Source organism: Mytilus edulis, chromosome 3 (assembly GCF_963676685.1).
Source record: "Mytilus edulis chromosome 3, xbMytEdul2.2, whole genome shotgun sequence".
Classification (NCBI taxonomy): Eukaryota; Metazoa; Mollusca; class Bivalvia; order Mytilida; family Mytilidae; genus Mytilus; species Mytilus edulis.
The window spans coordinates 61,669,091-61,689,590 of NC_092346.1; the positions used below are offsets into that span (position 1 = coordinate 61,669,091).

General features: G+C 32.5%; 1 protein-coding gene across 2 annotated transcripts in view; it reads left to right on the plus strand.

The window, feature by feature from the left end:
* Positions 1 to 14,553, plus strand: part of LOC139517031 (gephyrin-like) — a 124,047-nt gene extending 109,494 nt beyond the window's left edge. For both annotated transcript variants that reach the window (XM_071307619.1, XM_071307620.1), the window contains 2 exons: positions 12,882 to 13,050; positions 14,146 to 14,553. In XM_071307619.1, the coding sequence (XP_071163720.1) occupies positions 12,882 to 13,050; positions 14,146 to 14,376 (400 nt within the window). In that variant the 3' untranslated portion in view covers positions 14,377 to 14,553. The remainder of the gene's footprint in view (positions 1 to 12,881; positions 13,051 to 14,145) is intronic.
* The last annotated feature ends 5,947 nt before the right edge of the window (positions 14,554 to 20,500 follow it).

The following is a 20,500-nucleotide window of genomic DNA, read 5'->3' on the forward strand; positions in this document are numbered from 1 at the left end:
GACAACCCGTTGTTGGGTTGCTGCCCCTGAATTGGTAATTTTAAGAAAATTTTGCTGTTTTTGGTTATTATCTTGAATATTATTATAGATAGAGATAAACTGTAAACAGGAATAATGTTCAGCAAAGTAAGATTTACAAATAAGTCAACATGACGGAAATGGTCAGTTGACCCCTTTAGGAGTTATTGCCCTTTATAATCAATTTTTAACCATTTTTCGTAAATCTTAGTAATCTTTTACAAAAATCTTCTCCTCTGAAACTACTGGGCCAAATACTTCCAAACTTTAATTGAATGTTTCTTAGGGTATCTAGTTTGTAAATTGTATCCGAAGTTATGATCTATCAACAAACATGGTCGCAATTGCTAAAAATAGAACATAGGGGTCAAATCATTGAAATGCAGTTTTTGGCTTATAACTCAAAAACCAAAGCATTTAGAGCAAATCTGACTGGGGTAATATTGTTTATCAGGTCAAGATCTATCTGCCCTGAAATTTTCAGATGAATCAGACAACCTGTTGTTGGGTTGCTGCCCCTGAATTGGTAATTTTAAGGAAATTTTGCTGTTTTTGGTTATTATCTTGAATATTATTACAGATAGAGATAAACTGTAAACAGGAATAGTATGAAATTCAAAACAGTGTAGCTGAGGCCATTGATTGACCCATCAAAATCATCCATTGACTGGGACAATTTACGTGAACGTTTGTCTGTAACAACCACTGTTCATGACGTACCTACGATAGACATTTAAACTGTGGGGTCAACAAAGGTTTCTTAACGCCTTTAATTATAAAATAATTCGAAAAATTAATCAGGAATAACCTTTGTGTTTTGATTTATATAATTGATATAAATCAAAATATTGTGTTATTTCTGATTAATTTTTCGAATTACTTTATTTAGGTGTTGAGAACCTTTGGTGACCCCATAGTTTAAGTGTCTTTAAAAAGTACATAGTGAGCATTGGTCGTTACATACAAACGTTCACCTAAATTGTCCCAGTCAATGAATGATTTTAATGTGTCAATCAATGGCCACAGCTACACTGTTTTGAATTTCATACTAATGTTCAGCAAAGTAAGATTTACAAATAAGTCAACATGACGGAAATGGTCAGTTGACCCCTTTAGGAGTTATTGCTCTTTATAGTCAATTTTTAACCATTTTTCGTAAATCTTAGTAATCTTTTACAAAAATCTTCTCCTCTGAAACTACTGGGCCAAATACTTCCAAACTTTAACTGAATGTTCCTTAGGGTATCTAGTTTGTAAATTGTATCCGAAGTTGTGATCTATCAACAAACATGGTCGCCATTGCTAAAAATAGAACATAGGGGTCAAATGCAGTTTTTGGCTTATAACTCAAAAACCAAAGCATTTAGAGCAAATCTGACATGGGATATTATTGTTTATCAGGTCAAGATCTATCTGCCCTGAAATTTTCAGATGAATCAGACAACCTGTTGTTGGGTTACTGCCCCTGAATTGGTAATTTTAAAGAAATTTTGCTGTTTTTGGTTATTATCTTGAATATTATTATAGATAGAGATAAACTGTAAACAGCAATAATGTTCAGCAAGTAAGATTTTCAAATAAGTCAACATGACGGAAATGGTCAGTTGACCCCTTTAGGAGTTATTGCCCTTTATAGTCAATTTTTAACCATTTTTCGTAAATCTTAGTAATCTTTTACAAAAATCTTCTCCTCTGAAACAACTGGGCCAAATACTTCCAAACTTTAACTGAATGTTCCTTAGGGTATCGTGTTTGTAAATTGTATCCGAAGTTATGATCTATCAACAAACATGGTCGCCATTGCTAAAAATAGAACATAGGGGTCAAATGCAGTTTTTGGCTTATAACTCAAAAACCAAAGCATTTAGAGCAAATCTGACGTGTGTAATGTTGTTTATCAGGTCAAGATCTATCTGCCCTGAAATTTTCAGATAAATCAGACAACCTGTTGTTGGGTTGCTGCCCCTGAATTTATAATTTTAAGGAAATTTTGCTGTTTTTGTTTATTATCTTGAATATAATTATAGATAGAAATAAACTGTAAACAGCAATAATGTTCAGCAAAGTAAGATCTTCAATTAAGTCAATTTGACCAAATTTGTCAATTGACCCCTTAAGGAGTTATTGCCCTTTAAAAACTTTTTTCACAATTTGTTCATCATGTTAACTTACTTTTAAAAATCTTCTCCTTTGTAACTGCTGTATCAATTTCAGCCAAACTTAGGCTAAATGAGTTTCAGAGTATCTAGTATAAATTTTATATTTTATTTCCTTGTATGTCAAGAAACATAGCTCCTATGGCTAAAATAGAACATAGGAGAAAATGATTTTTTTTTTTGGCTTTTGAAGAAAATAGGACGATCCAAAAAAACATTTAAATAAATTGAAAAGCCAAAATAATCATTGATGAGAGATTTAACCAAAAGAATTAAGGTGAGCGATTCAGGCTCTTGAGAGCCTCTTGTTTTTTTCTTTCTCAATAGTTTTCTACGTTCTGTTTTGTATGCTGTTGTTTGTCGTTTGGTCGTTTTTTATTTTTTGTAACAACAACAAAAAAATATTCTTTTTGTATTAGATATACTACTTAGGGCGTTCAACCGATTGGGTACTATTTAATTGACCCTTCGATAGTATGATTAATACAAGTGATACCTTTTAATTATTCAGAAAGTGGGTCTCTCCGCAATTTGACCTTGTTTTAGGATAACGCATGATAAATGCAGGATATCTAGTTACTTTTAATGACATCATGGTGTAAATGTTGTTTATCATCCAGATGTTTGAAATAGCTTGAGATGGTTATCATATACCAAACACTTTGTGGCTTTCTTGATTGGCCTAATTATAATGCAATATATTTACAAGAAAGATTAGATTCACATTGAACAGCGGGTGAAATAGACAAGATAGTGTCAAAATCATAGTATACAAGGTCTTATTCATGCTTAACATATTCAATCTCAAAATTGTTTTTAAATTTTGCATCTTAATTTATTTAATCTGAAATCAACCTTTTTTTTTTTAAATTTCATCATGTTTTATTGATAAAGATATTTTAAACGGCTTAGATAGAAGATATATACAGTTGTTGTTAGAATTATTGATATCGTTAGAACCGGGTAATTAGTAACAAGGTTTGTCTGAATTTGAAATGACTTGTCTAGGTTCGCTTAATTCACCGTCGAATTTGCTTGCTGTTGATCTTATTTGGTTGAAATCTTTGAAAACTTAAGACTGAACAAAACCAATAAAAAAGCTGGAGTGATCGCAAGTGCTCCGTAAGGGTATGCATTTCCTGTTTCACTGATTGACCTGTCGTGCTGTTATCTAATTGAAACTTCAAACCCAACAACAATGTGTACCCATACAAGGTCAAACTATCTTGGCCCTGTGTTTTCGTATGTCTCTTGTTCTTCTATTTTGTCGGAAGAATCGGATGTTGATGGTAATTGTGGTGTGTTGTATTGTGTGATTGTGTCGAATACTCCTGTTTCCGTTATGCTCTCCTATCATCTTGGAAAAAATCATATCAACTATGTTGAGTATAGTGCAGACAGTTTGACTTTTCAATGATATATGGGTATTCGTTTAAACTACCACATACAATGTACAGTTCTTCTGGTTTATTGCAGTATCATAACTTACTTGCGACATTTTATGTTTGTGGACTTTAGTTTTTAGAATAGTTATCTGAAATGTAATTTTACCAATTGTGTCTTATTTGGAAATTATTTAATTTAGTGTTGATTTGCATGGAATGTGAAATATAAATACATGATATGTCAATGGTTCATGAGACTACACTTACCATAAACAACAACTCAATCGACAATTGTTTTGTTATGTTTGACACCAACATAATGATTTACCCTTAAACATTGTGAGAAAGTCCTTTCAAAATAGTCATATCTTCTTTAAAATAAAAATCTACAAATTTTAGGCTTAAACAGACATTTTGATCATAACAATATCTGAAACTCTGAATCATAAGATATATTGTCCTGTTAGAAGTTTGAGTTATTTTTCAGATGTTTTCTCACATTTGGCTTACAGTCTTCAAGATCGTGAAGAGCGTGGCCAACTTTGAACATGTTCAAAACAATCGTGATGCGGTCGTTGCGAAATCAGGACGTAGTCGAAGCGTAGTGAGAGCGCACTAAGACCATGCTTCTCGTTTTTATATAGATTAGACCGTTAGTTTACCTGTTTAAATGGTTTAACACTAGTAATATTTTGGGTCCTTTATAGTGTGCTAATTGATGTGAGCCAAGGCTCCGTGTTGAAGGCCGTACCTTGGCCTATAATGGTTTACTTTTATAAATTGTTACTTGGATGGAGAGCTGTCTCATTGGTACTCATACCACATCTTCCTATATATATTGATACATCTATGTCATCTCTGCTATCGTTCACTAAAATATCGTCAGTGAGCTTTATTGACCAGTAATAGGTTGAAATTTAGGTTGGATTGGTCGGTCCGACATCTCTGCTTGATCAGGATTCGTTACTTTGCTCCCTCTGCCTCTACATCAACTCCTATCACCGTGCCCACGTGTTCTGGTAGATTTTGGTGGTATGACTGTATTGTTTCCGAGAAATCTACGATTTAATCAGAAATAGAAGGAATTGAACTGTATTCATATGGAACACGATGCTGACGTTATTGCTGAGAACGTAGTAAGATCGCGCTATGAACGTAGTATAATCGTGGTAAGAACGTGTTATAATCGCAGTAAGATCGTGTTGCAATCGGATAGCTCGTGGTATGGTCGCAGTGAGAGCGTGAAGAGCGTAGAATGATCTTGATAAGCGTAGTGAGGTCGCAGAATAAGCGCGGTGAGAACGTGGTATAATCGTAGCGGGATCTTTGTAGAAGCGTAGAGAGGACGTAGTAGCATCGTGAAAGCAACGAAAATTTACACTTTCATGCCGGTCATACCGCGACCTCACCACGATCTATATTTATTTTAGATCGCGGTGAGCGTGGTGCGATCGTGGTCTAGTGGCACTGGGGCTTTAATGGATGCAGGCGAATTGTTTGAACGGTTCTGAATTAACTGCACTAGCTATGGTCTGAAAATTAACTTATAGACTGAGCATGACTTAATCATTGATCTGACCTGATTGTGTTTTTTCGGTATCGATTTTTGACTTTTGAACAGCGGTATACTACTGTTGCTTAGCTTGTATTCTTATTTTTATGATTGAGTTAACCTTTTAGGTCCGTTTCTTACATATAGCAAGCAGCAGGTGAACTATATTTGAGTGAATATAGTGATTTTGAGGTGTTCGTGTTCGTTTGAGAGGGTTCTTGTAATCTTGACTCATTGTCTTGGTCCATTGGCCAACGTTATGTTTTCGTTATTATGTTCCTTTTCGGATGCTATAAATCAACAAAATTTTATGAAAACATTTATTGTAAGGTGTAAATGTCCGTCTGATACTGTTTAACTGTCCTTGACCTTATTTTCATGAATCAATGATAATGTTAAGTTGTATGTGCTACCTGTTGCAAGACCTTGATCTTTCAAAATGTTAAGTAAAGCATGCAGTTCATGTTAGTCTGTGCTCTCTTGCTTATTTATGTTAATAAAAGGACTTGATTTTATCAATTTAGCGAGTACATGTCTATTCCATGATTGTATTTTTCGAAAAATGGGTGCCTCTGTTTGATAACTTTACTGAATTACCTTTTCTATCATTTAACTGCAAAACACCTGGTGAAAAAAAGTTTTAAACTGTAAATATAATTAACATCTGTAAATTTTGACTTTGAAAACAACATACCCTTTTCTTGTACATTATTTATTGTATGAAAACACCTTTATTTATTAGCAGATCAACTTTCTTGTTATGAGTCTGCTTTTTGTATATATTTATCTTTTGATCATGACGTAATAGCTAAAAGTTAAATAACAAAACTACCGAACTCCAAGGAACATTCAAAACAGAAACTCCCTTACGGCAATACCAAAAGCTCATTCATTGACAAACACAACTGTCATATTCCTGACTTTATACGATATCATGCAGTCTCCAATTTTTACACGTGTAACTCTTATGGTAGAAAATAGCTTTGTTCTGGTGGAATATTAATTAATCTCTTCAAATATAAACCCACTTACACTATTGAGAGTTCCGTGTCGGGAATTGAAGACTAAGGTTAATTTTAGACGTGTTCAAACCTTTTGTCGCTTTTAGTGGAATCACTGGACGAAAATATTATTTAGGTTTAAATGTGATTTTTGGATTGAAGAAGTTCCAGATGGAAATGTTTCAATTTTGTAACACATTGCAGAGTGATCAACCAAAGTAGCGACTTTTATCTTTGTATCACTTATTTATTTTTCACTCAGTTCAATCTGAAACGACACATATCTCTTCATGCTTGAAACATGACACAACTATAAGAAAACATAATTGTAATGTTTAAAGAATAAAATAATTTGAATTACGAAGATACCAGTAGAGCCTTTGTACAAATGTATGTTTAAGTTTGCATGAGTATGAAGAATATTTAAAGTATTTAGTCATGTCGATTTCAATGTTTCTGGAATTTATATCTAGGGAAACTAACAAGCCATTTTATCTCTCTCTCAACGCTACCAGGCTCTTTGATTGTCACATCGTAATGTTAGTTTTTCATTTCGAGAATAGAGTAATTTCAGCCTCAATTGACATTCATTCTCTTGCCAAATATTGCCATATATTTCTAGTTTATCCTGAAAAAGAATTATCGTTACTTTGAGACCGTACTAGCATCATTATAACCGTAAGCAAAAGATTTAATAAGGCATAGTTTAATTTAATTTACATTTTGAAAGTTCGCCATTTCGGGGACAATCATATATAAAGCGGCCAGCCTTGTAATTTGTAGGAAAATTAGTTGTGTGTTGTCCGAAAACATGTTAGAAACTGTCTTAAGCAATAACTTATTTAGGAAATGCTTTATCAACATATTTTCGAAAACGAATTCAAGGTTTCAAACAAATTCTTGTGTTAGATCTTATAAGATTTCTGTTCTTAATATGCTTCACAAATTGCATCAATGAATGCCACGCTTCAAATGACTCATGATCAGATCATGGTTTTCATAAGTTTTGAAGAAGAAAAAAATGTTTTGTCGCAATTGCGGATTAAGTTTCTATATTTGGACCTTCGGTGGAACGGAAAGAACATTTGACCTGACTTTTGTATATTGTTTGCATAACAATTGAAGAATTTTTTTTTTTTATAATTTCATCTATATAAGTAACCTAGCTACTTAATAATGAAATAACTTTTCAATTAAATATCTAAACTCTGTTTCCTTCTTACATAATGTTTAATTATATAATAATGTCAGAATAATGATGTGCTATTTTCATTCGATACATTAACAGTAGATTGATGCAATGCAAAATATATTTACAAGCTTCAATCATTATCTTATTAAAACTCTCTCCACTTAATTCTCATTTGTCTGAAATGTATAACATGCTGCAGTCTTGCAGAACAAATTTCAGACATTTGCCAATCAGTGCTCCTACGGTTTAAACTTGACAATAATTACTGACAATGATAATAAATGTATGGAGTGGCCACTGGTCAGATGACCATTAAAGTAAAATGACTTTAACACGACTGAAGTAGAAGCGAAGAGATCGTTAGTTTGGTTGAACGACTACCATCAGGTGGTATAATCTAACCTGATAATACAAGGGTGATTGCGATTTAGTCGGCATGGAACGGTTTCTTTTGATTATACCTACTTCGTTGAATTACTTTAATGTCAGATTATAATGGTCTATCTAATAAAACTATATGGGTTTTCATCATAGGGGGTTTATTGCGATTTGACTACCTTTCAGAGGTCGGTATTGATATACCCAAAAAGTTTTAAACCTTCGAAGCAATATTATGTTGCAGATAACAATATGTGTGACAACTTTACATTTTAACAAGGTGTTATAAACATATTTGTGTTTACATTTTATTCTGCATGTTAAATACATTAATAACTTATTTATAAATTTGACTGTAATTTCGTTCATTATTCTAAACTGCAATAACACAAATTTTCTCTTTGTTAAAAATCTTGTTGCTTCAAATAGTTGTAAAACTTGATTTAATTACAGTAAAGGTGTTAAAGAGTAAAAAATATTATGAAGCATCTTGTTTTATACAGTGATTGTTTGCTTTTAACGGACTTTTACATCGATATAAAAAAAATCAATTACGTGGAAGGTAATAACTTTCACTACTTGTGCAACTTATATACTTCTTTTATATGTGAAACCTACGTAATCTTTTACTACATTGGCAACTTTCTTGTCTCTCGTACTTCTACTGAGTTTTTTTCTGTGACATGGTAAATTAGATACAGATATAATCGCTTTGTACCTGACATTTTCTTGTTTATATATCAGGTTCGTACTAATTACTTTCACTCCGTTCTTCTTCTATTTTTGACATCATTGATGCCTACACCATAGCTACTTTGATGGTAAATATTGTGTATTCGTTTGTTGCTATAGCATTTTTTCATTAAATGTACTTCTTAAAAGACAGTTGATATTTTGTTTGGTTTTGTTATGGTTTCACTGTGTTCTTTGCACTAAAACTTTGCTCCATCTTATCTTCGGCTTTCCATTTAACTCATTATACATGTTTTCAATCAAACAAGTACTTACCTACTGTCGAATCGAATTTGAGTTAAAGCAATGTCGTGTGTTGGTTGATTTTTTGTTTTTATATCTTTTGCAAAACATATAATGCATTGATATATAACATTTCTTATCAATACGCCAATTTAATACCATATTTAATTTTAGGGGCTATCGTATCTGCCGGTTTATTTCCAAAACCGTGTATTTATAAATAAAACCATTGATAACATTTAACGTCATAAAGAAGACATGGACAGTTGTTCTTTCATCAAGATAGGATCGACCATCATCTTTAAAGAAATTATCAACATTTTTACATTCTACTCTCATTAAAGATATCTTCACAGAATTTCCCGATGAATGAAAATCCAGAAATTCGCACAACATTTATAAAGAGTTTTTTAATTTACTTAACAAGTTGCGTCGATAAATAAAGGCAACAGTAGTATACCGCTGTAAGTTCCTTGCAAATTAATAGTCCCCGATGGTATCATCAGATCAGTAGTCTAAACATCATGAAACTAAAATTCAAACTCCCTCAAATGCATTTGGCTATTTTAGTTCCCTCATTGTGCTAGCATTGACACGTGCATGTCCTTGCTTTCAAATGTTTGAGTTTGCGTGTTCCTGGTGAAGGTCAATCAAGACAAGCCCTTTGGACGGACTAAATTTATAAAGTACGATTTTCCTTCAGCGCTTTTTTTTTTTTTTTTACTTGTGGCGATTTAGAACTTGACATTTTGCTGAAGACCTTAGATTGTCTAGATGCCTCCTATTTCATATGGATAATTTAGTTGTTAATTCATGTGTATATCACTTCCTACGAAGAAAAGAAATGCATGATTTCATTACCAATATTTAGTGCTTGAACTTGCGTTCAGTAACTGCGAGCACTTAAACAGCATTGTTTTATTTTTGGGGTTTCTTTTGGTGTTTTAATTTTATTACACCTTTTCAGCTGTGTCTATTGTTCCTGTGTTGATCGAGATAAAAGAAGGATGTTTTGTATTAAGTAATTATATTTAACTATATTTTAACATTGCCCTATATTGTTGAGTCTGCCCACAGTTTGAAATCTCATCGGTGGTCCTATGTGTTTTCTCTACCACGGATTTGATGTTAGTCATTTATCATGATTTTTTTTGAAATATCTCTTGAATCAATGCGTTTTAATTGTCCATTATGCATTGTGTGCACTCCTCCCTTTCCGATTTAATTAGCCATTAAACATTGTGTGCACTCCTCCCTTTTTTTATTTAATTATCCATTTTACATTATGTGCACTCCTCCCTTGTGTAAGTCGTACGGGGACCTCTGAATGGTTGTGTTAATTCAAAGATTGATATTAACGAAACGTATCATGCAGTAATCTGTTTTATAGATTGTTTAACGAAGTATCAAGAACAGCCCAGTATGCTTTTAAATGTCTTTTTGATAAAAATATATATTAGTCGTTATCAAATCGTGTAGCTAAAAGATAGTAGTTTTTTTTTAAAGAAGGTGAACACTGTATTGTTTTGGCGTTAATGCATTCTTTTATGTCACATTACCAATCGTTTAATACGCCCTGGAGAGTGGCTATACAAGTAAAGCGACGCTTTGTCCATCTGTCCGTCCAAAATGACCGGTTTTTAAATGTTTACAAGATTGTATTGGATTACCCGCTTTTAACACTAGCTACCATGAAATCCAAGTCTACTAATTATGCCCCACCTACGATAGTAGAGGGGCATTATGTTTTCTGGTCTGTGGCTCCGTTCGTCTGTGCGTCCGTCCGTTCAGGTTAAAGTTTTTGGTCAAGGTAGTTTTTGATAAAGCTGAAGTCCAATCAACTTGAAACTTAGTAAACTTGTTGCTTATGATATTATCTTTTTAATTTTGAAGCCAAATTAGACTTTTGACCCCAATTTCACGGTCCACTAAACATAGAAAATGAAAGTGGGAGTTTCAGGTTAAAGTTTTTGGTCAAGGTAGTTTTTGATAAAATTGAAGTCCAATCAACTTGAAACTTAGTACATATGTTCCCTATAGTATAATCTTTCTAATTTTAATACCAAATTAGATTATTATCCAATTTCACGGTCCATGGAACATAAAAAAGGATAGTGCGAGTGGGGCTTCCGTGTACTTTGGACACATTCTTGTTTTTTACTGTGGTGCAAATTTCTCTTTTTCCAGGATAAAGCCCCTTGGATTGTATCAAAATGAGTGAAAAACGATTTCTGAAAGATAACTTAATTTCGGTTTTAATTTAAGTTTTACCTAATAATGTAAAGGAGTTTCAGTTGGATTTTCATTTTCACTGAAATTGCCTTTCAATCGTTATATATGCCCTTTTAATTGACCATGGTGGAATATCTGTGTCCCATGCAGATAAATGCGGACTTGTTTCACTTGTCGTTCCAACAATCGTGTCCTCTTTTTTGTGATTGTGACATGACCAAATGCGACTTATTATAGAGTTTAAATTGTCAAAAGCAGCATGAATGAAACAGGAACTATCAACCCTTTCTAGGTATCCGATTGACTGATGGTGTTTGATAACACCCTGGTATCTTCATCATCTTTATGTGTCACAACGGTGCGAGTTGGTTTTCAGGTTATATATTAGTTTTGTTGTTCTTGTCCATTCGTTTTTGATGTGTTTTGTCATTTGATTTTGCCATGTGATTATGGACTTTCCGATTGGATTTTCCTCTGGGTTCAGTATTTTTGTGATTTTCTTTTTTATAGCATATAAGAAAATGTTTCCGTGATTTTCAGCTAGTTGGAGCCAGGATCCTATAATTATATATTAGTTCAAGTTTTATTTGCAAATGCCGTTTCTTATTTTTCCTCTGTGTTTTCTTTACAAATGGCAAACTTAATTGTTAACGAAACAAAAAAAAGACACCCAGCCAAAAAGCGTACTATAACATAATGAAATAGTATTTGTAGTAATATGTAAGACAGACATTGGCTGCAGTTAACACATTTGTTATTCCATGTAATTCCATGCAGTACGGAAGAATAAACATGTAATTGTTATTTTATCATCGATATTTGGCTGACTGTAGCATATCCAAACACTTAGTGAAAGTGATAGTTTTTGTATTAAAAAAAGTCTTGTAACGCTACTCTTTGAATTCGATTACTAGTACGTTAAATAAATACAGACCAATATATAAAAAAAAATATAATTGTTTTCACAATGACAGTCAAAAAAAGTAATGTAAAAGTTATAAAACATGATCGTAAAGAATGCAAAAATGATAATTGGAAAGTGTGATTACACATAGTTTACATACGTATGTGTCACTTGTATGCAACATGCCATAAAAAATGAAATTAGGTATCTGGTCTGCATGTTGGCAATTGATTAGGTAATTTGTCTTATCGTAACATTCCTCTTGATAACACGTAACCTTCCATATCTACAATTTGTATAAGATGTTTGCGGTTTACCGTTAAAGCTTTTCATTTCTCTGTATTTTCTCACCTTTATCATACAAAAAGAGGTATCTTCGTCCAAAGAGGCAATTGTTTTTTTCGGACACTCTTCTTTATGGTTTAAAATCTACGTCAATTTAACGGATTACGTCAATGTTTACTCCATTATCAGTGTAATTAGCAAGGTCAATTCACATTTGCAAGATCATCAAACGATTAGATGGCGGCGGTGTGCCAATACCGCATGTACTGATTTTCATTTCCCCGTACTATTGACACGAAAGATGTTTTGTTTGTATACGTTCGGATTTGTGTTATCAAACTGGTTTTTTTTTTAATTTTACTATGTACATAAATATTGTTGTTTATTTCATATAAGCACGTACATTTACTGGGTTATTGTACTTCAAATTTTATTTAAATACTTTTATAGAATTTTTATGTTCCCTTAGAAGTTAAAGTTGGGAGGGGTGTGTGGGGTGTTAAAGCAGTTCGATCTCGTACCGCAAATAATTCAATTTATTTAAGTGGTTGACTTGAACATTTGATCTGTTACATTTTATGTTGAGGAAATAATTTCGGAAGAACGCTTATTATATAGAGCCTGGAAAATTAGATACTAATCAGTAAAATCAAATCTGGCGAATTTGAAATATAAAGATGGGACGAGCTTTTTTGCATTGCATCATCAGGTAGTTATAGTACACATGAAAAACAAAACAAAAAAAAAACAACCTTAAAAGCTTACATTTTCACAATAATGTCTTAATTTTCTATCTTCTTTAGGAAACCAACAACATTCGCCACAGTCAATGGTCCAATGGGGAAAACACTGTTCTTTGGTTTGCCTGGCAATCCAGTGTCAGCAGTAGTAACATGCAATCTATATGTCATTCCCACATTACGGAAAATGTCTGGGTGTCCTAATTACCAACGGACACTACTGAATGTAAAGGTAAGTAACGTACATAGCTTGCTTTCTTGCTTTAGTAGTGGCAAGGACTATACAAATCCTTCAGGAGTGGTGATAATACTTGGCAGAAAGTTAATGCGTCAAATGAGGTAAATTGTTAAAGGCCGTATGGTGATCAACGTTGTATTAATTCTTGTATCATTTGGTATATTTCGGAGGGTTGTATAATAGGCAATCAAACAACATCTTATTTTTAAATAAAAAAAAAGGTAAACACCCTTTTCATTTATTAAAACACATACACACTCATATACTGCATGCTAAAAAACGGGACATGTTTTTCTTTGTATTTGAATCATAAATCATAACTATTTCATCTTCACAAGGTTAGTATGAACAGCTGACATCTTATATATATCAAATTGACACTCTGCTATCATTTTTTATAATCAAGTAGAGATTAAATGAACGAGCACCAAATTGTCTGCGTCAAAACAACTAGAACGACAAATTGTCAAACATTATAATTCTACAGGAGAGTGGCAGACTGTTTCGACATTTGTTTTTGTTGAAGGCAGTATTTTAACTCAAGTTGTCTCTTGCTTATTTGTGTCGTCGGGTTGACGCATATCCCATGTATCCTCTTATTATAATAGACATGGACAAGTTATTTATCATAACATGTTAACCGTATTATTACCAGTCCGTTTGAGTGCAGAAATATCAGTAAGCATATCACTTTTATGCCATGAAGATGTCGGAAATGACATATTTGACCAGAAATGGACTGTTAAACAGTGTAAATTCTTATATCTTAAGTGGGTCAATTTGTATGAGAACGGGACACACTATGAAAACATGGTTCCAGTTTTCCTATTTTGAGTTACTTATTCTCAATTGTTAATAGGCGATTTCAAAGTTTTCTGTATTGACAAAGCTCTGACGTCCGAAGGCCAAAAAGAAGTAATAAAATTCTGAGCAATATAGGAATAATACCGTTATGAGGTTATACTCAAGTCTAATAATCAAGATTGTTTTTTTTTTCAATGAATTGTGTTATATCAAATTTACAGCTCAAGGAATTGTATTGATATTTTTCAGAAATTTTAAATCATTTATTTGTTTACTTAAATTTAGGTAGAAAAGGACATACAACTTGACCCTAGACCAGAGTATCATAGAGCAGTTTTGCAGTGGACAGATGATGAACACTTACCAACAGCTTTAAGTACAGGAAACCAGATCAGCAGTCGGCTGCTCTCAATGTCGTCTTCTAATGTTTTACTAATGCTACCGCCTAAATCTGCACAAAAGCAGATGGTCACTAAAGGTGAAGTTGTAAAAGCTATGGTGATTGGTCGGTTGTAGTTTATCAGACTATTGCGTAAATTGCATGTTGAACGCATCGTTGTTTAATATCGTTGTCAACGAATTTAAAGTTCAAGCTACCTATAAGGAGCTTTTTACGGGTTTTTTGAATTATTAGGATTAGTGCTTTAATACATACACGAGATTTTTAAAAATTGAATAAACGAATATGTATTCCTTGGTATTGTTTTTTCATTTATTTAAAACAATTTACAAATATTCTTATTTGTTTTGATAATTTTAGTTTGTTACTGTACTGAAAACATCAACATTAAAAATTAGAAAATGTATATTGATGATAAATGTGATGATGTATGATAACCAATAAAGCAACTGTCCACCAAAAGACCAAAGGACAAGAACGTAAACCACTGCAGTTCGCCGTATGCCCCACAACAATAAACAAATCCATACTGCATAACAGTTTATAAAGGTTCTTGGGTGATTAAATGTGAAAAAATACAACAAAGAAAACGGCAATACTTAAGCTAGTAACCTTTTATGAAATTCACCAGACAGAAACCAATGACAACCAATAGACTACAGGATCCTGGCTTTGGACATACACACCGGCAAAGAATGTGATGGGGTTGGGTTAAACATATGTGCAAGCATTCAACACTTGCCTAACCTTTGAAAGTGGTGAATCAACATAGTATCAGAACAGACTAAAAAAGATCAGTTGAAAAGGGCTAAACTTAACAGATGAGTATTAAATACAAAACAATAATAGAACGAATAAAGAAACAACATTTCGATCTGAGAGTACTCGCAGTTACACAAAAAACTTCTTAGAAGCCCAATTTCAACTAATAAATAGACCATGTTTATCAATCAGGACACCTCCAACAGTTTTAGTTTAAAGCTATCTGAGTAATGCATGACAATTTACAATTCCATGGTATAAGTAATGACAGAACCGTAAGTGTAAAATAACTGGATAACGATGCATATTACCTTAGCTATTAGTATGCTGAAATATACATTTGCTACTATATATAGGAACAAAGTATAAAGCCAAATGTAGACATATAAGCAATAGAATAAAGCGGACAACATAACTGTATGTTAACCCAAAATATATAGGAATGAAGAGAAAGAAAAAAACTTTTAATCATACTATTTCTAATAATGTCGGCTGAAATTTATCATTGCTTTTCAGACACCATGTAAGAGTTTCATAAATAACACACAAGCAATACATCGTGCGATAAACCTTTTATACATCTACAGTCTCTTAAACATGCAAAATTAAAAAGTACAATTTGTTTTCACTTACTTCAGCGAAAGAGAAACAATGGCATTAAGATCAGACACACCAAAAAGTATAAATCTATCTTTCATACTTGAAATAAACGAATTTAACAGATATATATTTACAGGTTAGGACGACACATGCTTCTGTTATTATCTTCAATAAGTATGCACAATTTCAAAATTCGAAACAATATACCCTTAGGTGCATCTTTTGATTGTTATACACACAACTATTTATTAATTAAACAAAATATAAAAAAAGTCTTATTTCGAAAGAACATTGTATTCCAATTCTTATTAAAAGCACACGCAAAATAAATAATCCTACTAAATAGCAGAATGGAGCCCAATGCCTCCTTTACTGCAGCGAAAAAATCTCGCTTCCAGCTGACCCCTAAACTTTTCAGTTTTCTCCGACTTATGCTTTCGATTGTTTACTTAGTATCTTCTGTCACATGTTTTCGTCTGGTATTACATCTGTGTCTATTTGTTTCAAGAACTGAATTAAGGACACCATGACCTCCTATTATATGTTTTAACGAAAATTTGACTTCTCTCTTCGACATTCCATCATCTTCAATCATGTAACTATGTAAGTGAACGCATCTTCTGATAAATGTCAGCTTAAATCACAGGAAATACAGTCATTATGTTCTTCATTTCTTGTCACTTGATATCAAGTTAAATTTCAATTCTTGAACCATTTGTTTTGTATGGCTTTTCAAGTTTGTAGAGGTTATTGAACTAAGTAATCATAGATAATCCAGCATTTTCTCTTAAATGATATATCTTAAATGTATGTAACCGTATTTTCCGATTTCTTTTTATATTTACTGCAGTATTTGATGTTTGATGAATTATCATTTTGAACTAAGATTGTATTCAATTCGCTAAAAGAATATATCAAGTGTAATGACTTCCGCAAACAGTTTAGGAAGAATTTCTACTGATCAAAGATTTAAAGTATACAAAATTGAGTTTGAGAAACAGGATCGAAGTTGTCACAAGTATTCTATACACAAGAAAGAACAGTTTATGGATATTTTTTTCTAAAAGGCTAAGGTATCATCGAATAGTCACATTCAAACAATGTTATGGACATAATTGTTTGGGTTGCATCGTGTTGTCCGTTCGAATTTTTACTTTGCTTCTACATACATTGTACCTCTCGATGTAGAGTTGGATTTTTAAAGAGAAATTGGATGTTAAATTCTTTAAGTAGCGCCAGGCTTCCCACTTATGTTACAGCCCCAAAATGGTTCATTAGCCATCTTATTATATTTGTTCAAATTTCCCTACTCAATTATAAATTAAACCATATGCTCTTAGAAAAACGTACTTTTTTCTCAAACCAAAATATATTCACATGTAATATTATGTATGGCCCTGAAAGTATACCAAATGTCATAAATAATTAAAAAGGATAATAAACTTAACGAATGTGAGTAGCTTTATTACGGTAAACAAGACGATGTCTTGGGATAACTTTATAACTTTGTGTGATTCCGAGTAGAAAAGTTCTATAGCACATTTTGTTGTTTGGAAAACAAAAATATGAGTCGGTGATAACAATAAACATGACAATATGTTCAATATGTCCAGTACACATATGATCTATCAAAGATGATAACCGTCTTCTCATTCTATGGATCAAACGTTGCTTTTTTGTTGTTGTATAGTCTTTACAATTTCTTCTACAAAGCTTGAGCTAACTCAAAACTAGCGGTACTCACCCAAGACGGCTAGTTATGTCAATCGAGTTACTCGATCGACGATTCATCTCAAACTTTACACCATGAATAGTTCAGACAAATGCATCAACAAATTCAAACTTTACACCATGAATAGCGCAGACAAATGCATCAACAAATTCAAACTTTACACCATGAATAGTTCAGACAAATGCATCAACAAATTCAAACTTTACACTATGAATAGCGCAGACAAATGCATCAAAAAATTCAAACTTTACACCATGAATAGCGCAGACAAATGCATCAACAAATTCAAACTTTACACTATGAATAGCGCAGACAAATGCATCAACAAATTCAAACTTTACACCATGAATAGTTCAGACAAATGCATCAACAAATTCAAACTTTACACCATGAATAGCGCAGACAAATGCATCAACAAATTCAAACTTTACACCATGAATAGCGCAGACAAATGCATCAACAAATTCAAACTTTACACCATGAATAGTTCAGCAAATGCATCAACAAATTCAAACTTTACACCATGAATAGTTCAGACAAATGCATCAACAAATTCAAACTTTACACCATGAATAGTTCAGACAAATGCATCAACAAATTCAAACTTTGGACAATTGAATGAGGAGACGATTATCGTCGTTGATTCACGTCAAAAGTAGTTTCACTCGGTTTTGAACATTGTTTCAAGTGTTTTATTTTATGACTGACACATTAAGATTGCGCTATTGAACTCTTTCACTTATACGCACGCATGGTTGAACATTAATAATAATTAATACCTACGACATCATCTTGCTTGATAAAAAATTTACTTGATCAAATTCGAAAATTTTCTTCTACCTATTTATCTGATGTATGCCTGCGATCGTGTCAAAAAATTATATGATGAATATTCCTTTTGGAACCATAAATTATATTTTATGATAACATATATTGGTTTGTGAGAAGAAAAACAGGGTGTTGCGATATATTTTTCAAGGTGTATATTTGACCTTTACGTTCACAGTAAAGGAAGCACTGTTTATTTATAATACTTTTAACACCGATATAAAAGTTGCAGAATCCTTACAATTTGGTCTATGAGCGATATGATTATAGTTATATAATAAAGATTGTTATGTTATGAAACAATTATTTATGCGCTTAGCATTCTTGCTAGTCATTCCATTTTTTTTTTCATTATGTTATGCAATAATTCGAGGAAGGGAATTCGTCACTGAATCATAACACCTTTTAGTAAATATCATTTATTGATATAGATTTCAAAATTCTGGCAAATGTATTTTACCACTTTAATTATGTTCCCAAGTAGTTCAATTTATATTTTAATAAATATCGTTGTGCATTGGGGCATGTGTACTGCTTTATTTGTCCCAAGTCGTGGAAATTAGAAAAACTTACATTTAGAAAATAATGAATTATAATAGATTTTATAAAAATAATTTCGCATAAATGTTTTGAAGCAATAAAGTCATATATAATTTATATTTCAATATCATGAATGACAAAAATAGCACAGGTTAACTAATTTTGTTAATAGATAACAGAACTCGTGATCTTTGAAAGGGTCTTGAAGTCAACAATTTAAATACAATAACAGTTCACATCATTTATATTTAAGTTCCATATGGTTGTCTTGGCTTATAAGTTATATTTGCCTTTCTTATGTGATATTAGTACATTATATGGGCATGGTCTAGAAGGACTGAGTGTAATATTGAAGATTACATATGTTGTTTGTCTATTTTTAAATTGCTTTTGGTCGCTACATCCTCGGGTGGGGGCAGTCCAATTTCCAGTGGTTGGATCGGGCAGTTAAGACATTTTGTAACCCTTCTTTTTGATATATATAATGCATATTGAATAACAAAAGTGTATACCCTGTAATGTATCTTTTGACACAAAAATATTTAAAGTTATCATTCGTATTCGCTATTCCATAAATTAACCTGCCAAATATCTGACACATTTACGACTAACAAAATCGACATATGATTAGTTTCAGATACTTTTGATTCAATCAGTAACCTTGTAATATATTTCATATCTTACCGGGTAATTTCTAAGTCGACATGATCATATTGAAGATAGAAAAGGTAACCTATTCCAGCGGCTCCTCCCTTACCACTAATTACATATAGTAAGTTCCCCTTTTCGAGGCTTCATGTCATTGACCATCTTCGCTAGCCAAGGGTTACGATCCATTCCCATTTGGCGGGGATCGGAGGGTTGTGGACAGTAACCCTTTGCTAGCGAAGATTCTCACTGATGTATCTCCTATATTCCCCATTTTCGACCTGTAGACTTCCTTATAGCAGTTAAATTGAGTACAAATCTATTAACATCCTGTATTTATTTTTACTCATTGTAGGGACGATACTAAAATGTTTTTTATTTGGTAATATATCTAAAAAAAGATCTTAGCTGTTTCTGTTTAATGTATAATTAACGGCATGTAAATAAGGAAACAAACGTATTTGTTTTGATTATTTGTATTTCCTCATTGGAAAATTAGCTGTTCCAACACACAAAGTACTTTTCTATGGTTTTTTTATGTTTTTGTTTGAACAAACCAAAAACTTTGTAGATATCGGATCGTTGCTTATACTGAAAGTGCATGTTGAAAGTAATCCTTGGAATATTCAAATTAAATCAACAGAAAAATATCTCATTCACTAGCTTAGTGAATAGAGAGTGCATGTACAATGTGTTTTTCGAGTCCGGCCGTCCGTTTTTTTTTCTATTCACCTAGTTACATTTCTTATTGATATCCCACCTAAACTATTGTTCAATTTCCAATGATAATGGCAAGGGAAGGGTCAATTCCTTAAATTTATTTACCACTAGGACTGTTTTCGAAGTTCTACAAATGTTTACTAAAACTTAAAAATTATAGCGCATCATATCAGTACTGTTGGGTTGTTGCATCACTATGTCGTACATGTTGTATGTCTGAACATGGAACACAATTATAGATGCTTTAACATGACTTAATATGACATTTTCAAAGATCAGGGCAATTGTTGAATATTTCTTAATGACAAAGGAATATGTTGGAGATTATCAAGCTATTTGTTTGACTTTTGAATACTTATGAATTTACTTTTTGTTGGATGTTCTCTTTTCTAATAAACAGATTTGTAAGC